Below are 16,438 nucleotides of genomic sequence, written 5' to 3' on the forward strand. Positions count from 1 at the left end.
CCCCCTAGAGGGGAAAGGCCCCATGACCCACTCCCTGCCCCCTGAGGCAGCCTGTCGTCCAGCCTTGAGTCTTTAAGTGCCACCACAGTACAAATAATACCAATAAAAGAGAAACGGAGCCTGCAGCCTCTCCCTGGTTTCTCTCTCAGGCGAGCGTCTCCCTGGCCAAGATCACTGTCGCTCTCCCACAGACAGCCTCCCCCAGAGGCGACATTTCTCTCAGGGACGGCGGCCTCCGTGAAGTCCTGTAACGCTTTCTCCTGGCAGGCTAAGGGGTCTTTCCATAGGAACCTATATTCCCACCCCATGCCAACATCCCCCTCCTTTCTCAGCCCATAGGTACGTCCCCAGTCCTCCACTGTGGCCCCGGGGCAGGCGAGCGGGCACCCAGCTGCAGCCGCAGCATCGCCCACATCTGGCCAGGTGAAGGGCCCTGCTCCGGGAGGAACCGCAGGTGCTGCACCAGCCTGGGCCCTGCGGCATCGCCGGCCCCCTCGCCGCGCCGGTGGGTGCGCTGATGCTTGACCAGGGTGGCTTTCTGGGTGAAGCGCTTCCCACACTGGGCGCAGGGGAAGGGGCGCTCGCCGGTGTGGGTGCGCCGGTGCTGCGCCAGGTTGGCGTTGACGCTGAAGCTCTTGCCACAGTCGGGGCAGGTGAAGGGCTTCTCTCCGGTGTGGACGCGCTGGTGCAGCAGCAGGGTGGAGCTCTGGCGGAAGCTCTTGCCGCACTCCCCGCAGGCATAGGCCCGCGCCGTGTGCCGGGCCTGGTGCCGCAGACACCGGGCCACGTCGCCGAAGGCCTTGCCGCACTCGGCGCAGCGGAAGGGGCGCTCGCGGCCGTGGGTGTTCTGGTGGCGGAGCAGCTTGGAGCTCTCGCGGAAGCTCTTGCCGCACTCGGGGCAGCGGAAGGGGCGCTCGCCGGTGTGGGTGCGCTCGTGCTTGCGCAGGTTGGAGCTGTGGCTGAAGCGCTTGCCGCACTGGGGGCACTCGTGGGGCTTCTCCCCGGTGTGGGTGGTCTGGTGCTTCTTCAGGTTGGAGCTGTTGCTGAAGGTCTTGCCGCACACGGCGCAGGCGTTGGGGCGCCTGGCCTTGGGGGTCTTAGCCGGGGGGTCCCCCCGTGGCCGGCACACCCCGCCCTGGTTCTCGCCCCCGCAGTCGGACCGATCGAGTCTCCCCTCCACTGGAGTCTCGAGGCCAGAGAAACTCATTTCATGCTCAGCGGATGAGTTCAGTCCATTACCCAGGGGGTCTCCCTGCTGCTGTCCCGCCCCACCAGCATCTCCCTGCTTGGCACTCCTGGACGTCGCTTCCACAGACCCCTCCTGCTGGGGATTCCCCTCCTCTGTGCTGGCACCTGCTGGGAGAGAGAGAGAATCCAGTTGGGGCTCGTTCCCTGAGCAGGGAAGAGAGGGGGCAGCAAAGGGGTTTGTCACTGAGCAGAAAACCTGATGGGCAGGAAGTGAAACCCCCAAACCCTTTCCCAGAGGGGAAGAGGAGGGGCTGGGTCTGCCCCAATGGCCCAGCTGAGCCCTCAGAGAAAGGCTGAGGGAGAGGAGGGCTCCTGCTGGGGTGGGAGCTGGGAGTGACACCTGCCATGAGGACAGGGCACCTGCTGGGGATGACACTGAGTGAGAGGAGACAGAACTGGGGGGCACCCAGCAGCTTTGCTGGGATCCCAGCTGTTCCCTTCATTCCTGGACGGTCTCTGAGCCCGTGTGACACACTGTCCCCTTGGCAAAGGGTCCCCGTTCTTTGCAAACAAATCTCACCTGAGACCTGTCAAACTGACTATACCAAAGGCATTGCCTGGCATGAGAATTGTCCATAAAGGGTAACATGTAAGGTATCTACAGAAAGCTTGTAACGCGTCACGAGTCAGAATCATTTTGAGATGTACATGCAGGTAATAGTTAAGGAATAATTTATTTCTACTGACAGGACACCATAGGACTTTGAATGGAAATTAGTCACCGGGGCTAAGTCTCCGGGATGACTCGTTCAGGCGAGAGGGTGTTGCCACCCTTCCCTTTCTAGCCAATTCAAGGCTCAATTGTTTAGCCTTGTGCAACACTGAGGTCTTATCTACACTTCAAATGCTGCAGCGGCATAGCTGCGCTTCAGTGTAGACACTCCCTGCGCCGGTGGGAGAGGTTCTCCAGGAGGTAGCTGGATCAGTGGAAGAATTCTTTTGTCAGCCTAGCACTGGCTACACAGGGATTTAGGTCCGCTGAACTGTCATTCAGGGGGGTGGATTTTTCACATCCCTCTCTGACATAGTTAAGCTGACCTAATTTTCTAGTGTAGACCAGGCCTAAGACCATCCATGGAAAACCATCAGAAGCACCTGAAGGTAAACAAAGGAACATTACAACATGACAGGGGTTCGCCCCGTCTATGAACAGAAACGAAAGACTGTTTCAGCATAACACAGAGGAGGGAGAGGTCCCCTGGATCCATTCACTGAGGAATTTGGATCCTGGCTCTTGTGAAATAAGTCAGCTCTGCAACACACATAACGGGGGGAGGGGGCACCCAAAAGGGTGCCCCCAGGGTCACATTTCCTGATTTTGTTTTGTGTTGTATCCAGCTGTTTCTGTCCCCCTCTCTCATTTCTAGTTCAATATTTACCCTTTCTGAAATAATCCTAGTTTTGTTTTATTAGAAGCACTCACAAGTACTGGGTGACTTTAGAGGAGCAGCAATATAAGGTAAAACTAGTAACGTAGGGTACCCTGCTCCTGTGGGGCAGAGGGGATTTCTGTGAGAAGCCAGTGTCAGGGGTTGGATATTACAGGAGAACAATCCAAAGGGACCGGGGTGCACCTCTTGTTAACCTGCAAGGCAGAGACAGGACTGGCATAGCCTGGAGGGGAGCACTTGAGTGGCTGACAGGAGTTAACCTCCGTCACCACGGGCAAGAATTCCTCGCACTGGAGGCAGGGAGTAACAGAGCGATTCCCAGCCCTGGGTGCCCCAAGAACCGTCACAGCCAACGTGACGGTTTCCCATCAGGAGTGTCATGTCCAGCTGGGAAATGGAAATTCTGCTCTGGAGAAAGCAAAGGGGTAGGAATCGTGTGGCTGGCGCAAGATTGGCAGCACTCATGCTTCCCGGCAGGAGCTGTATTGTAGGAGCAACAATCTCTGTGCTGCAGGGTCTGGGGGCTCCAGGGGCTGATCCCTGAGAAAGAGCACCCCAGCTCCTGATCCCAGCGGGGAAGCAGCTCCTCACCCGGCGAGATCAGAGTTTCTTCCTCCTCCTCCTTAATCTCCCTGCAGATCTTGCCATGTTCTGGGGACAGCGCTGCCCGCTCTGCCCCGGAGGAACACGCAGCCTCCTTCTCCCACGTCACCGGCTCCTGGAACAACAAAGGCCCCCCCAGCAGTGCTGGCAGCCACATACCCCTTGCTCCCCATCAGTGAACAGAGCTGGCCAGACAAGGGAAATCCCTGTCTGCCGAAAATGTTGCGTTTTTTGACATTTTTTCCCCCAATTGGGGTTCTTTTTTTTTTTAAAGCCGCTTTTTTCTGGGGAAGGGTTTTTAACAGAAAAGTCTATTCAGGGAGAACTGGGAGGAAGTTTTTCAGCTTCCCAGCTGCCAGACAGACCACGTCACAGCCTCTGCCCACAGCTACAGGGGTGGAGAAGATGACAGCCATGACTCTCTGCTTTCTCCTTCACTCCAGGAAGCAGGGGATTGATCACCTGGGTTCTCTTCCTCTCCGGTCCCAGAGCGAGGTGTGTGAGGAGAGGGGGCTTTCACCCAGGCAACCCTCCCAGAAAGTGTTTTGTCAATTTCATTTGCGGAAAGTGACTGTGACGAGAGACTTGTGGGCAGGGGGTGAGGAATCTACACTGAGATTTTTCCCAACAGGGAAAAAAAAAATCAAAATTTCCCCACAAAACTGAATTTTTTCCCCAGGGACAACTTTGGTTGGGCAAAATGGGCATTTTTCATCAGAAAAATCATCTCCACAAAATATTTTCCCCAGTAGCTCTACTAACAGAGGAAAGGTCCCGTGTCCCATTCCCAGACCCGCTTCAGCCAACCAGTCCCCGCCCCTCCCATGGGTGGATTGGAGCTGGCGCCCCCTAGAGGAGAAAGGCCTCGTGTCCCATTCCCTAATGATTTCACATCTGTAAATTACCTCCTGCTGTGGCCATATTCCGGGCTCTTGCTTGGCTAACTGGAAACCCTCTGCCAGTGCCATGGCCTGCTCCCCGGTCTGGGGGTGACACCCCCCCACCCAGCTCTGGATCTCCTGGGGCAGGATGCTCAGGAACTGCTCCAGCACCAGCAGGTCCAGCATCTGCTCCTTGGAGCGCTGCTCCGGCCTCAGCCATGCCCGGGAGAGGAGGCAGAGGTGGCCGTACGCCTCCCGGGGCCCCTCAGCCTCCTGGTAGCGGAACCCCCTGAAGCGCAGACGATGCATCTCCATGTCGACGGCTCCGTGGGCATCTGGCTCTTCCACTTCCTCTTTGGGAACCAGGCCACATCCCGGTGGGGGCTGGAACTGGAGCCTGAGAGCGGCTGGGGGAGCCACCTGGGCAGCCATGGCCCGTCTCTGAGCCGGAGCGCGGCCGTATCTGCCTGGGGATCGCCTGGCGTCAGCAATGGACCCCCTGCAGCACCATCTGTACAGGGGTGGGGGACACGTCCAAGGGGGGGATGAGATCACCTTTATGGAGAGGGGAGAGAAATTAGAGCCACAGAAGGAATGAGACACACAGGAACAGCCCCCCCCCCCCCTGCTCCAGTGTTGTGAGGAGAGACACAGACCCAGCACAGGTGACCCCAAGGTTGGTGGCTCTTTCTTGATCTCCTAGGAATTTCTACCCACTTAATGAATCCAGGACTCCTGACTCCCAGATCCAACCCCCACTGCCTCCCTCCTCACTCTAACCCCCCAGCCCCCACTCCCCTCCCAGAGCTGGAGACAGAACCCAGGAGTCCTGGCTCCCAGCCCCCGCAGCTCTAACCTCCCCAGCCCCCACTCCCCTCCCAGAGCTGGGGATAGAACCCAGGAGTCCTGGTCCCCACTCCCCTCCCAGAGCTGGAGATAGAACCCAGGAGTCCTGGCCCCCAGCCCCCATTCCCCTCCCAGAGCTGGGGCTAGAACCCAGGAGTCCTGGCTCTTTGGACAATGGGTGCCCCACCCTAAGGGTGGCATCGCTCAGCTGGGGTCTGGGCACCCCCAGTACAGGAGCGGGGCTCGCTCACTCACCTCCCGGGGGCGGAGGGGGGGGCGCCGAGCACAGGAAGAGCCTGGTTCCGGCGCAGCAGGGCCATGGGGTCCGGGAGTGGCCCAGCCGCCTGCCACTCAGGAGGGGACGGGGCTCCTGCCATTGGAGCAGCTGCATGTCCATCAAGGCATAGCACTGCCCCCTCGCCCTCATGGGCACTCACCGGCTCTGGAGCCAGGTCACCTTTCCTCACCCTAGCCCACTGGAGCCCCTCCCACCCCACTCCTGAGAGCCCAGGAGCCCCCACCTGACCCATAGCCCCCACTCCCTCCAGAGCCAGGGATAGAACCCAGGAGTCCTGCGGCCCAGCCCCCCCCTTCCTCCACCCACTAGATTCCCCTCCCCAAACTGGGGCTGGAGTCCTAACTCCAGTGGGTTAAAGGAGGGGTGGGGGGCTGGGAGCCCCTTCCATTGCATCCAGTTTTGGGGCCCCCACTACAGAAAGGATGTGAACAAATTGCAGTGAGTCCAGTGGAGGGCAACGAACACGATTAGGGGGCTGGAGCACATGATTTACAAGGAGAGGCTGAGGGAACTGGGATTATTTAATCTGCAGAAGAGAAGAGTGAGGGGGGATTTGATAGCAGCCTTCAACTACCTGAAAGGGGGTTCCAAAGAGGATGGAGGTCGGCTGTTCTCAGTGGTGGCAGATGACAGAACAAGGAGCAATGGTCTCAAGTTCCAGTGGGGGAGGTTTAGGTTGGATATTAGGAAACACTATATCACTAGGAGGGTGGTGAAGCACTGGAATGAGTTACCTAGGGAGGTGGTGGAATCTCCATCCTTAGAGGTTTGCAAGGCCTGGCTTGACAAAGCCCTGGCTGGGATGGTTTAATTGGGGTTGGTCCTGCTTTGAGCAGGGGGTTAGACTAGATGAGCTGAGGTCCCTTCCACCCCTGATAGTCTATGATTCTATCCCTGACTCTGCTAGAGGAGTGGAATCTAGCAGGCTATAGCCAAGGCTGCATAGTTTGCAGCACTACGGTAAGCCTGTGACCAGAAAGGAAGCGAAACACAATCCCTCAACAGCCAAACGCTGACGCAAGTTTCCAAGGTCTCAGAGTGACTGCTCAGACCCTGGGCTGGGTCTGTGTTTCTCCAGTAGGGAGGTTACACGTGAGAATCAACACTAGAGACAGACGCTGTGCTGCATTTTCTTTTCTCTTCTCTTCCCTCCTGGGTTTGTTCCGTTTTCTTAGGACACAGGCTTGGACTTCAATGCCGGCTCCAGATCATCACCGCTAACTTCTCTTCCCCCCACCTTGGACAGTTATTGCCAGGTTTGACACCAGCTCAGACTGTCAGACAAGGGCTTTTTTCTTTGGACCGACTTTTGCCAGTCGTGTTGTTAAAATGAAAGCCTGACTTCACACCTTCCATTTCAAATGCTTTCACTGCTCTTCCTTCTTTTGCTGTATCTTTGGAGTTGCATCTGGACTAAGGATTGGTTCTACTCACTAACTCAAATCCTTTAGCTGGAATCAGGGCCCCTGTCGTGCCGGGTGCTGCAGACGCCGAGTGAGATCAGGGGCGCTCATTCATGCCACACACTGCACCGAGCACAAGTGCATGAAAGGAGACTAGCAGGCCATTTTCCTTTCAATCCCCAGCACCTGGAGTAGAGTACAAATAAGACTGTGACACAGCCTGTCCCAGACCCCAGGCACCAGCCCCCCATGGAAGGTCATCGCAGCAGGAAACAAGACTTTAATTCCCACACAAGTTCCTATCCCCCACCAACCAGTGCAGGGAAATTTTGACGGTAGCCAGCAGGGGGCACAGATATCACAATATGGGTGTGTCTAACAATCCAGAAACAGGCAAGGAAAATCTGCAACCAGTGATTGCCCATGGATTCATCCATTCCTTCTAACTTTCTGAACGTGTCATATTGTGTGTGTACGTGCACAGAGCCGGGAGACGTTTTTCTCACACACAACTTTTCTTCCAAGAAAAATATGCCAATGCAGCAACTCGGAAACATTTCACGTCCGTTTCGCTCAATGAGTTGGGTAGAAAAAAAGTAAACTTTTGGGGAAATTTTTTAAATGTTTCACGTTGTTGGGTCAAAATGACTGTTTCAAAGTTTCCTTTAATTCTACGTTTAAAATAAAATCAAGAATGCTTTGAAATGCTTAAAATTAAAACAAACCATTTTTATTTGACCCAAAATGTTTTTTCCAGCCCCCTTCACTTTTTGATTTGCTGAAATCATCAAAACATTTTGGGTTTGGTTCAACTCAAAACCAATTTTTCCCAAGAGTTTGGAACTGCCAGGAATAGGCAGGTTCCTTACTCCCCATCTGTGTGTGCTCTGCGTGTGTGTGTGACACAGAGATTGTACGTGAGGCCAGTATGAATCTGTCCTGATTCATGCCCCAGCCATCTTGTTAGTTACTATTGATTATCTGTATTGAAGTGGTGCCTGCTAGGCCAGATCAAGTACAAGGACCCCAGTGTGCCAGAAGCTGTACAGACAACCAACACAAGACCCTGGCCCAGGAAGCCCTCTACTGGCAGAAAGAACCCAGGTGATCTGAGTTTCACGAGATTGTCCTAAGCTTAGTTCCCACTTCTCTGTTATCCCCTTCTACCACACAAGGGCTTCCCCCCGCCCACTCTCCTCAATCTTCTGCCACCCCAGAAAGAGCCGAGTTTGGCCCAATGAGTTGTGGAGGCAGGGAAGCTGGAGTCAGGACTCCTGGGCTCTATCCTCAGCTCTACCGCTCACCTGCTGTGTGACCTTGGGTAAGCCACTTCCTGCTTTGTGCCTCAGTTTCCCCACCCACCCTTTATCTAGACTGGGACAGGGGCTGTCCCTCACTCTGGGCCTGTGCAGAACCTGGCATGCATACTGGACAGCTCCCAGCACAAAGAGGCAGACCTTCAGCTGCCACTGTAGTAGACCTAACAACAAGGCAAGTGGAAGCTCTACTAGATTCCTCCAGCCCCTGATTTTCCCTTCAGGTCTGTGGCTGGACTAAGGATTGATTCTCTCTGCTACTACCGCAACTCCTGTAGACACAGGCCCCATGGGGCTGCTACTGCTCCTTGCAGTGAATGCTCTGGGGACGGAGAGGACAAGTGCAGGGAGGAGGAAAAGGGTTTATCCTCTAGGGGGTGACGCTGATCACCCAGCCCGGAACTAAAGCATGGCCAGGTGCCTGCTGGGAACCAGGTAGGACTAGCCGGGCTCCGGGAATTCTCTCTGGCTGCTCCGGGCGCAGGAGGGGACATTCCCTGGCTGGCACTGGGCTCCTGAACCAGCAGCTGTGTGTGTGACAGAGAGAAGAGCCAGGCTGCCCCTCCCTGTGTGAAAGCTTGTCTTTGCAGCCTGTCGGGAAGCAGCCTCTCCAGTTCGCAGCAGCCTCACACCCCCCACCTGACTCCAGGAGAGGGGAAGGAGCAGAGAGCAAGGTCCAGAACCAGCAACCTCCAGCGGACCCCTGGGATGGGGCCTGCCGGGGTTAATGATGCCTGCTGGGTGGAGGGGGAGACGGCCGACCCCGGGGCACTCTGCCCCCGCTCCAGCGCAGAGGGCATTCCCGGCTCAGCGCGGCAGAGACGACTCAGACAAAGTGGGGTCTGGCTAGGATTTTTTTTGCCCACTCAAACAAAAGAGAAGTACAGGCTGTTCTCCGCACAGCGCCATGACTCCACGCCAGGGGGCAGCTTCATCCCCACACTGCCCCAGGGGCATCATCATCCCTCCATTCCCCCCTCTGCTCTCCAGCCACAGACCCAGCCTTGGGGGAAATCATCCTCAGAGAAATCCACCAGGCATCAATTTCTAGGCTCCCTTGTGACCCCCAGTGCAGGGGAATCAGATCCCAGGTGGGTCACCCCCTGGAGATCCGAACTGCGCCCCAGTCTATTGATTCCCCTAAAATATCACCCCCTCTGCGCTCAGCCCACAGCACGAGGGCAGGGAAACAGGGTTGAAGCCCCCGGCACCTGCTCGCCAGCAGATCTGAGGTCCCTGCCTCCTAGTCAGCCCCTTCCACTGATTCTCAGTCACAGTGGCATAGCCCCACCGGAGTGTGGCCTGGGCTCAGAAGGGAGAGGGATCTTTTCTCTCCCTCCCCCCCCACTTTGTGGCACCCTTATTTCCCCCCTCCACTAGCCCCAACTCACGCCTCACCCCCATAATTCAGCTCCCCACCCTCCAAGTCTGCTCCTTCCAGTACAGATGGGAAGATGGACAACGGGGGACCCCACCTTATGACTCAGCTGCTCACCCCCCACAATTCCCTCCATGGCTCTACTGCCTCACCCTAGCAGGAGCAATTCCAGAGAAACGAGGGAGCTTGGGAGGCAGGGGGCTCCCTGCCATGCGGGAGAGGGGCTGGGCTCCACCGTCCTCCTCCTGGGCAAGACCCTGCCCCCTCTCTGCATCCAGCCACCACTGCAGGTCCTTCTGCTGCTGCTGGCAGAGCTCCACCCCCATGTGGAAACCCGGCCCCGCCCCTGTGGGAGCTGATCCCACAGGAGGACCCTGGAACTGGGGGCGTGGCAGCTGGCTGAGCACCAAGTCCCACCCCCTCCAGCAGCTGATGGCACACTCCCGGCACATGTTCCTGGAGCAAGGGGCAGGACCACAAGCTGTGCTCCAAGCCCCACCCCCGGCAGGATCCAATTCCCGCCCTCCCCGCACAGGAACGGATCCCACAACCTGTGGGTGTACAAAGTGCCTGGAGTGGGGGGAGGGGGGGAACGTGCCGAGCCCTGCCCCTGCAACAGGCTCCGTCCCTCTACGTCCAGCAGCTATTGCCGCACTCAGTACAGCTATAGGGTCCCTCTTCCTGGTGGGCTTGCTGCTGCAGGTGGCTGGGTCCGACCTGGAAGCCCTTGCCACACTGGCTGCAGATGTACAGGCGGTCAGCCCCGTTGGCACTGGCAGCGCTGGCATTGGCGTGGGTGCGCCGGTGTCGGATGATGTGGGAGCTGAGCCGGAAGCTCTTGCCGCACTCAGCACAGATGTAGGGCTTCTCGCCGGTGTGGACGCGCCAGTGGTCCACCAGGTTGGAATGGTGGGTGAAGGCCTTGCCACACTCCGCACAGCCGTAGGGCTTTTCGCCGGTGTGGGTGCGCCGGTGGTTGACCAGGGTGGAGCTGCCGGAAAAGCGCTTGCCGCACTCGGAGCACTGGTAGGGCTTTTCGCCGGTGTGGGTGCGCCGGTGGCGAGCCAGGCAGGAGCTGCCTGTGAAGCGCTTGCCGCAGACGCCGCACTGGTAGGGGGTGACGCCGGTGTGCGTGCGCCGGTGCAGATTGTAATTGGAGCTCTGGCTGAAAGCCTTGCCGCACTCGCCGCAGACATAGGGGCGCTCCCCGGTGTGGAAACGCTGGTGCTGCAGCAGGTTGGAGCTGGCGGTGAAGGCCTTGCCGCACTCCCCGCAGACATAGGGGCGCTCCCCGGTGTGGGTGCGCTGGTGCTTGGTAAGGGCCGAGCTCTGGGTGAAGCTGCGTCCGCACTCCCCACACGAGAAGGGCTTCTCGCCGGTGTGGATGATCTGGTGCTTTACCAGATTGGAGCGACGGCTGAAGCTCTTGCCGCACTCCATGCAAGTGTTGGTGCGCTCCGGCATCGGTGCCCTTGCCCTGCCCCCACCTCCCGGGGACGCCATCAGTTGCAGGACGGGCTGTGGGGGAGAGGCACCACGGCATTAATTCAATTCCACGGAGCTAAGAATAGAGCCCCCGTCTCCTACCCCCATCCCAGAGCTGGGGATAGAACCCAGGCATCCTGACTCCCAGCCCCCAACCCCACCCCCACTGCCTTTCCAGAGCCAGGGATAGCAGGAGAGAGTCAGGAGACAATGAACCTTCTCCTGGCACTGCTGCCCCACCCCGGCCCTCCCCCATTCTCCTTTTCTCTCTCACTAACTGCAATCCCAACATTCCGCCCCCGGAACCCTCGGTCCCCCCCAACATTCCACCTCCGGAATCCTCGGTCCCCCCAACATTCCACCCCTCATATACAGTGGCTGGTTGGGGGTAAGCTAGTGCCACTAAGGGGGATTATCTTGATAAGGGGATCCCCAGAATTCTCCCCCCCCCCGTCCAGCCCTGCCCTGTCCCAGGGAGCCCCAATTTAACCCCTCACTCCTCAACAGTTGAGCAAACAATCTCTAAGGCACCAGCCCCCACCCACATCCAGTCCCTTCGCCATGGTCCCTCTCAGGGGCTCAGGTGGTGAGGGAGGAACAGCAGCCCCCTCACCCTCCATGGTTACTCACCGAATTCCCCTCCACCGGGATCCTCAGCTTCTGCCCCTCGAGTTTGGGCTCCACCCGCACTTCCGAATCCACCACTGGCTCCTCCGCAGGCAGCGAGCGCTGGCGTGCCACCGATTCCAGCTGTGGGGCAGGGTTAGCGCAAAGGAACTGCTGCCTCGCATTGGCCCAGCCAGCCTCGCCCCCTGTCTCCCCTCAGATCGGCCCCTACGTCAACCATCCCCCTCCTAGATGGGCCCAGCCAGCCCAGCACCCCTCCTCTCTCACCCCCCCCCCCCAGGGTTGGCCCTGTGACTCCTTGGCCTATAGACATCCTGCCCCCAAATTCAGTCCAGTGAACCTCCCCTCTGCATTGACCCAGCCACCTCCCCCATCCCCCAGTCAGCCCCACTCATTGAATTTCCATTCATGGAAACCCTCAGCTTCAGTACCTCAAACTCTTGGTCCTCTTCCTCCTCTGCCTTCACCCTTCTGATTACCAGCTCCTCTTCCTCCTCATCTCCCTCCTCCTCCTCCGACAGCTCCTCTGGGAAAGTGGCAGAGTCCAGCTAAGGGAAAGGCAAGTGGGGAGATTATTAAGCAGCATGGGAGGGGCACCCCAGCCTGGTCCCTCGGCACAAACTGGATCCAGCCAACAGGCACAGTTCAAACCCCCGCTTCCTGGTCCCAGGCAGGGCTGGGGGAGAGGCTGGAACTCCTCTCACTGACAGGCAGATAAGTGTTTAGTCCTAACGGGGAAACTGAGGCACGAGATGAGGCGAATGAATTACTTAAGGTTCCAGTGCTGGGGACAGAACCCAGGAGTCCTGACTTCCAGTCCCCCCTGCTCTAACCCCACTGCCCTCCCAGAAACAGGGATAGAACCCAGGAGTCTTGACTCCCAGACCCCTTACCCCATGGGATAAGCCGTCTGAGCTCTGCTAGCTCCCCTTTAATACACTGCAGTAATTTGCCCTGCTCTTGGGGCATTTTCCCCCCAGTACAGAAACCGCTCAGCTATTTCCAGGTTAACATTCACCCCAATCTTTTCACAGGCCCAAGAGCTTTACTTGCTCTGGGGCAGCATGGAGGGGCTGTTTATACAGGGGTCCCTCCCCTGGCACTGCGATGCAGCCACCTCTGGGGTGGGGCACAGGACTGTTTATACAGGGGTCCCTCCCCTGGTGCTGTGATGCAGCCACCTCTGGACTACGACACAGAGGCTGGTTATCAGTCACTAAGCAGTTTAACACAGGAAGCGTATCTAGCTCAGTGGGTCTCAAACTTTTTTTTATTCGCGACCCCTTCCACAGAGAACGCCTCTGAGTGCAACCCCCCTAGTAAATTAAACACACTTTTAAATATATTTAACATTATAATAAATGCCGGAGGCAAGCGAGGTTTGGGGTGGAGGATGAGAGCTCGCGACCCCCACATGTAATAATCTCACAACCCCCTGAGGGGTCCGGACCCCCAGTTTGAGAACCCCTGATCTAGCTGAAACCACAGGAGGATGTACGAAGCACAATGGGTGTGGATTGTTCCATGCACCTATATAAGACCTTGTCTCTGGGGAGAAGGTAAGAAAACCACCCACTGAGCCTCCCCACCCTGCTCCACGCAGCGCAGCACAGCACCCCCTAGCGGCACACGGGGACATTGGGGTCAGCACTGACTGTGAGGGGAGCGTGCCCCCTACTGAGCCCCCCTGCCTGCTGCACAGCACCCTTTAGCGGTGCACTGGGGTCAGCACTGAGAGGCTCACCCGCTGCCCAGCAGCACAGCACCCCCAGCATCGGGGGGGGGGGATACTTATCAGCATGTTAATTACTCACTGAATCCCCATCTGCTGGGATCCTCAACGTCTGCACCTGGAACTCCTGGTCGTCCTCCTCATCCTCTGGTTCCTCTTCCTCCTGCTGCAGCTCGGGCTGCCCGTCCAGAGGAGCGGGAGAGTTCCACTTTGGCGGAGAAGGGGACTGTGACTAAAGGGGGAGCATCAGAGGAGAAGGGGGACTCAGCAAGACCAGCTCCCACTCTAGACCCACACCAAATCCCTTCTGGACGTGGCAGGGCCCAGGATCCATTGCACGTATTCAAACAGCCCTGCCAGTAGGGCGGCAGGCTGCACCCCAGAGCTGGCTGCATATGTACGAAAGGTGGGAACAAGGTTAGGATAGGTCACGGCACAGCCAGCCAGCCCCCTTCCCTCCAGACCTGGCCACCCCCCCCCAACCCCATAGCTCCGCCCTTGACCCAAATCCTGGACCCAATCAGTCACCCCCATTCTTCACCCTGGACTAGTCCCTGGGGCCAATCAGCCAGTGACCATTCCTCCCCCCAGATCAGCCCCACAGCCCAGCCCTGCTGCCTCAGTCTCCCGCATGGGGCCCGCTGGATATAGACGCTTTCCCAGAGAGCAGAAGGGGAATCCCCAAGGACACAGTCCCTGCCCACCAGTCACTCACTGAATCCCCATCCATGGAGATCACCAGTCTGGGTCCCTCAGACTGAGAGCTCCCCTCCTGCTCCTCCATCTCGTCTTCCTCCTCCTCCATCGGGTCTGGAGACGGGGCCAAGTGCAGCTTTGGGAGAGGAAAATACACGGTCAAAAACAACTGCATGTGCCAAGTACCAGCCCTCACTCCCAAAGCCAGGGGTAGAACCCAGGAGTCCTGACCCCCAGCCCCAACCCACCAGACCCCACTCCCAGAGCCAGGGGTAGAACCCAGGCGTCCTGACCCCCAGCCCCAACCCACCAGACCCCACTCCCAGAGCCAGGGGTAGAACCCAGGCGTCCTGACCCCCAGCCCCAACCCACCAGACCCCACTCCCAGAGCCAGGGGTAGAATCCAGGAGTCCTGACCCCCACCCCTCCAAGAGAGCCAAGGCGTCCTGACAATTAAACCCCCCCCCCACGCAGCAGCCCCTCTCCCCCAGGGCAGGGACCCGCCTTCCCACTGAGCCCGGGACCGTTCCCACCTCTGCCCCCCAACAGCGCTGGAGCCGCCCCATCCGGGCCCATCCCCACCCTCCGGAGTCCTGCCCCCAGCAATCAGCTGTTCCCCCGCCCATCCCCCCACACGTGCTGCTGCTGCCAGCCCCCCGCCACGTTACCCCGCTGGCTCGGGGTGGGGGCTCCCCCTCCCAGGGACTCCGGAGGAAGTTGGGGCCGGTGCTGACTGCTTCCTGTGCCCCCCCTCCTCCTCCCAGCCACCGCCACCCACTCACCGCGGGGGCGGGGGCAGGAGCGGGCTCCCCGGCTGGGCTCCCCGCCCTAGGGTGCGCCCCCGGCTCCAGCTCGCCCCGCGCTGCGGTCCCCGCGGGGAGGGGACCAGGGCGCGGAGACAACGTTATGGGGGGAGAGGATGCGGGGAGGGGGCGAGAAACCCGGGAGAATCTCCATAGTGATTGGCTGGGACAGGCCACCCCCGCCCCTGCAGCCCAGCTGCCATTGGCCGGGAGAGCAGCCGCAGACCGAGTGGATTGGGAGTGGAGAGAGACCCCATCCAGCAGCCAGCGCCTCACCGCACTGCCCGCCCCCACCTGGGACGGGAGGGGAACCCAGGAGTCCTGGCTCCCCACCCCCACACGCTGATCTAATCCGCTAGACCTCACTCCCCACCCCCACATGCTGCTATAACCCGCTAGACCTCACTCCCCGCCGCAGCCAAGAATAGAACCCAGGAGTCCTGGCCACTAGCCACGGCTGCCTTAGAGACCACTCCCTAGCCACAGCTGAGAATGGAACCCAGGAGTCCTGACTCCCAGCGCCCCCTCTAACCCACTAAACTCCCCTCCCAGAGCAGGGGGCAGAACCCAGGAGTCCTGGCTCGCAGCCACTGGTGCTCTAACCATTAGACCCTTCTTCCCACTCAGACAGTGATTGAACCCAGGTGGCCTTGAGCCCTATGCGAGAGTTCAGCCCAAATAGCCCCTGTCTCCTAACTTCCCCTCTGCTCACATAGTAACTGAGTTTGCTGAGCAAATTTATAAGCCCGAGGTTGTTCTGGGAATTGAATGTCTGAGTGCCTGGGTTACAGCAGAGAGAAACTGAACGAAAGAGGCTGTGTGTAGACCTTCCACCCACAGAGAGAGAAGCAGAGACACAATAGCGCCTTTGTGCCCCATGAGAGTCTGTTCACAATGCAGTGTGGATGCTCACACATGGGCTTGGAAACAGAGTCCACGGGCCCATAGCCCCAGATTTAGTGGGCAGTGTAGACAAATCCTCTCTCCTGGGATGGAAGAGACTCCCCAGCAGGAAGGGCCTCCAGGAGCAGAGCCGTGCAGGGCCTCCCAGAGCCCTGAGCAGGGAGGAGGAGATCCCAGCCCACCACTGATGTCCACCATAGTGGATCGACCCTACAAATGCACTGCATGCGGGAAGAGCTTCCGGCTCAGCTCCCAGCTCCTCAGGGAATTGATTAGATGAGATATGCCCAGACGATGCTGTCAGGTGACCCACGCCCTAAACTGCAGAGGAAGTAAAAAAAAACAACAACAACAAAGCCCCAGACAATCTGCCCTGGAGGAAAATTCCTTCCTGACCCTAAATGCAATCCTAAGCACGTGAACAAGACCCACCATCAAGGCATTTAGAAAGTATTCTCTGGACCAGCTCAAAGCACTGGCTCACCCTGTCCAGTGTCCTGTCTCCAGCTCCGAAGCTCTGTGCTTCAGGGGAAGGGAGGAAAGAAACCTCTCAGAATGCACCTGGCCAACTGTGCACCAGGGGCAAAAGTCCTTCCTGACAGCTGCAGGGATGAAGCTCTGAAGCATGAGATTAGATTATATTGATTGTCATAATGCAGAGCTGCAAGCGTGATGAGCACGTGGGTGCTTTACTCAAGGCCACCCAGAGAGTCTGTGGTGGAATGGGGAATGAATGCAAGTCTCCCACATCTTAGGGGACTGTAACCCCTGGGCCATCCAATCTCCATTGTCCTAGCTGGAAGAGGGGCAAAACACTTGGCAAAAATC

At 58.3% G+C, this 16,438-nt stretch overlaps 2 protein-coding genes across 4 annotated transcripts in view; both read right to left on the minus strand.

The window, feature by feature from the left end:
- The window catches only part of LOC123369114 (zinc finger protein 850-like), a 28,943-nt gene extending 24,112 nt beyond the window's left edge, over positions 1 to 4,831 (minus strand). The window contains exons 1-3 of the mRNA XM_045014475.1: positions 4,148 to 4,831; positions 3,231 to 3,357; positions 332 to 1,356 (exon numbers count right to left, since the gene is read on the minus strand). Coding sequence (XP_044870410.1) covers positions 332 to 1,356; positions 3,231 to 3,357; positions 4,148 to 4,555 — 1,560 coding nt within the window. The 5' untranslated portion in view covers positions 4,556 to 4,831. The remainder of the gene's footprint in view (positions 1 to 331; positions 1,357 to 3,230; positions 3,358 to 4,147) is intronic.
- A 3,996-nt stretch (positions 4,832 to 8,827) lies between these two features.
- On the minus strand, positions 8,828 to 14,833 carry LOC123368321 (zinc finger protein 771-like). 3 transcript variants are annotated; one of them, XM_045013052.1, is made up of 6 exons: positions 14,687 to 14,833; positions 13,924 to 14,040; positions 13,291 to 13,440; positions 11,908 to 12,024; positions 11,480 to 11,599; positions 8,828 to 10,882 (listed from the first exon to the last, which is right to left on the minus strand). In XM_045013052.1, exons 2-6 carry the CDS (start codon positions 14,011 to 14,013, stop codon positions 9,995 to 9,997), a joined length of 1,365 nt encoding a protein of 454 aa, XP_044868987.1. In that variant the 5' UTR covers positions 14,014 to 14,040; positions 14,687 to 14,833; the 3' UTR covers positions 8,828 to 9,994. The 3 variants fall into 3 exon arrangements, with proteins under 3 accessions (XP_044868987.1, XP_044868988.1, XP_044868986.1); XM_045013053.1 differs by lacking the exon at positions 14,687 to 14,833 and adding an exon at positions 14,573 to 14,632; XM_045013051.1 differs by lacking the exon at positions 14,687 to 14,833 and adding an exon at positions 14,438 to 14,492.
- Between the last annotated feature and the right edge of the window lie 1,605 nt (positions 14,834 to 16,438).

This window comes from Mauremys mutica, chromosome 4 (genome assembly GCF_020497125.1).
Source record: "Mauremys mutica isolate MM-2020 ecotype Southern chromosome 4, ASM2049712v1, whole genome shotgun sequence".
NCBI classification, from domain to species: domain Eukaryota; kingdom Metazoa; phylum Chordata; order Testudines; family Geoemydidae; genus Mauremys; species Mauremys mutica.

What these genes read in the sequence shown, in the direction of transcription:
- LOC123368321 (XM_045013051.1), bottom strand. Translation starts at nt 14,470, where the DNA reads ATGGGGCGGCTCCAGCGCTGTTGGGGGGCAGAG. An exon ending in AGCGCTGTTGGGGGGCAGAG is followed by an intron (nt 14,041 to 14,437) that starts GTGGGAACGGTC and finishes CCTCTCCCAAAG; the next exon opens with CTGCACTTGGCCCCGTCTCC. An exon ending in TCCCGGTGGAGGGGAATTCG is followed by an intron (nt 10,883 to 11,479) that starts GTGAGTAACCAT and finishes TCTCCCCCACAG; the next exon opens with CCCGTCCTGCAACTGATGGC.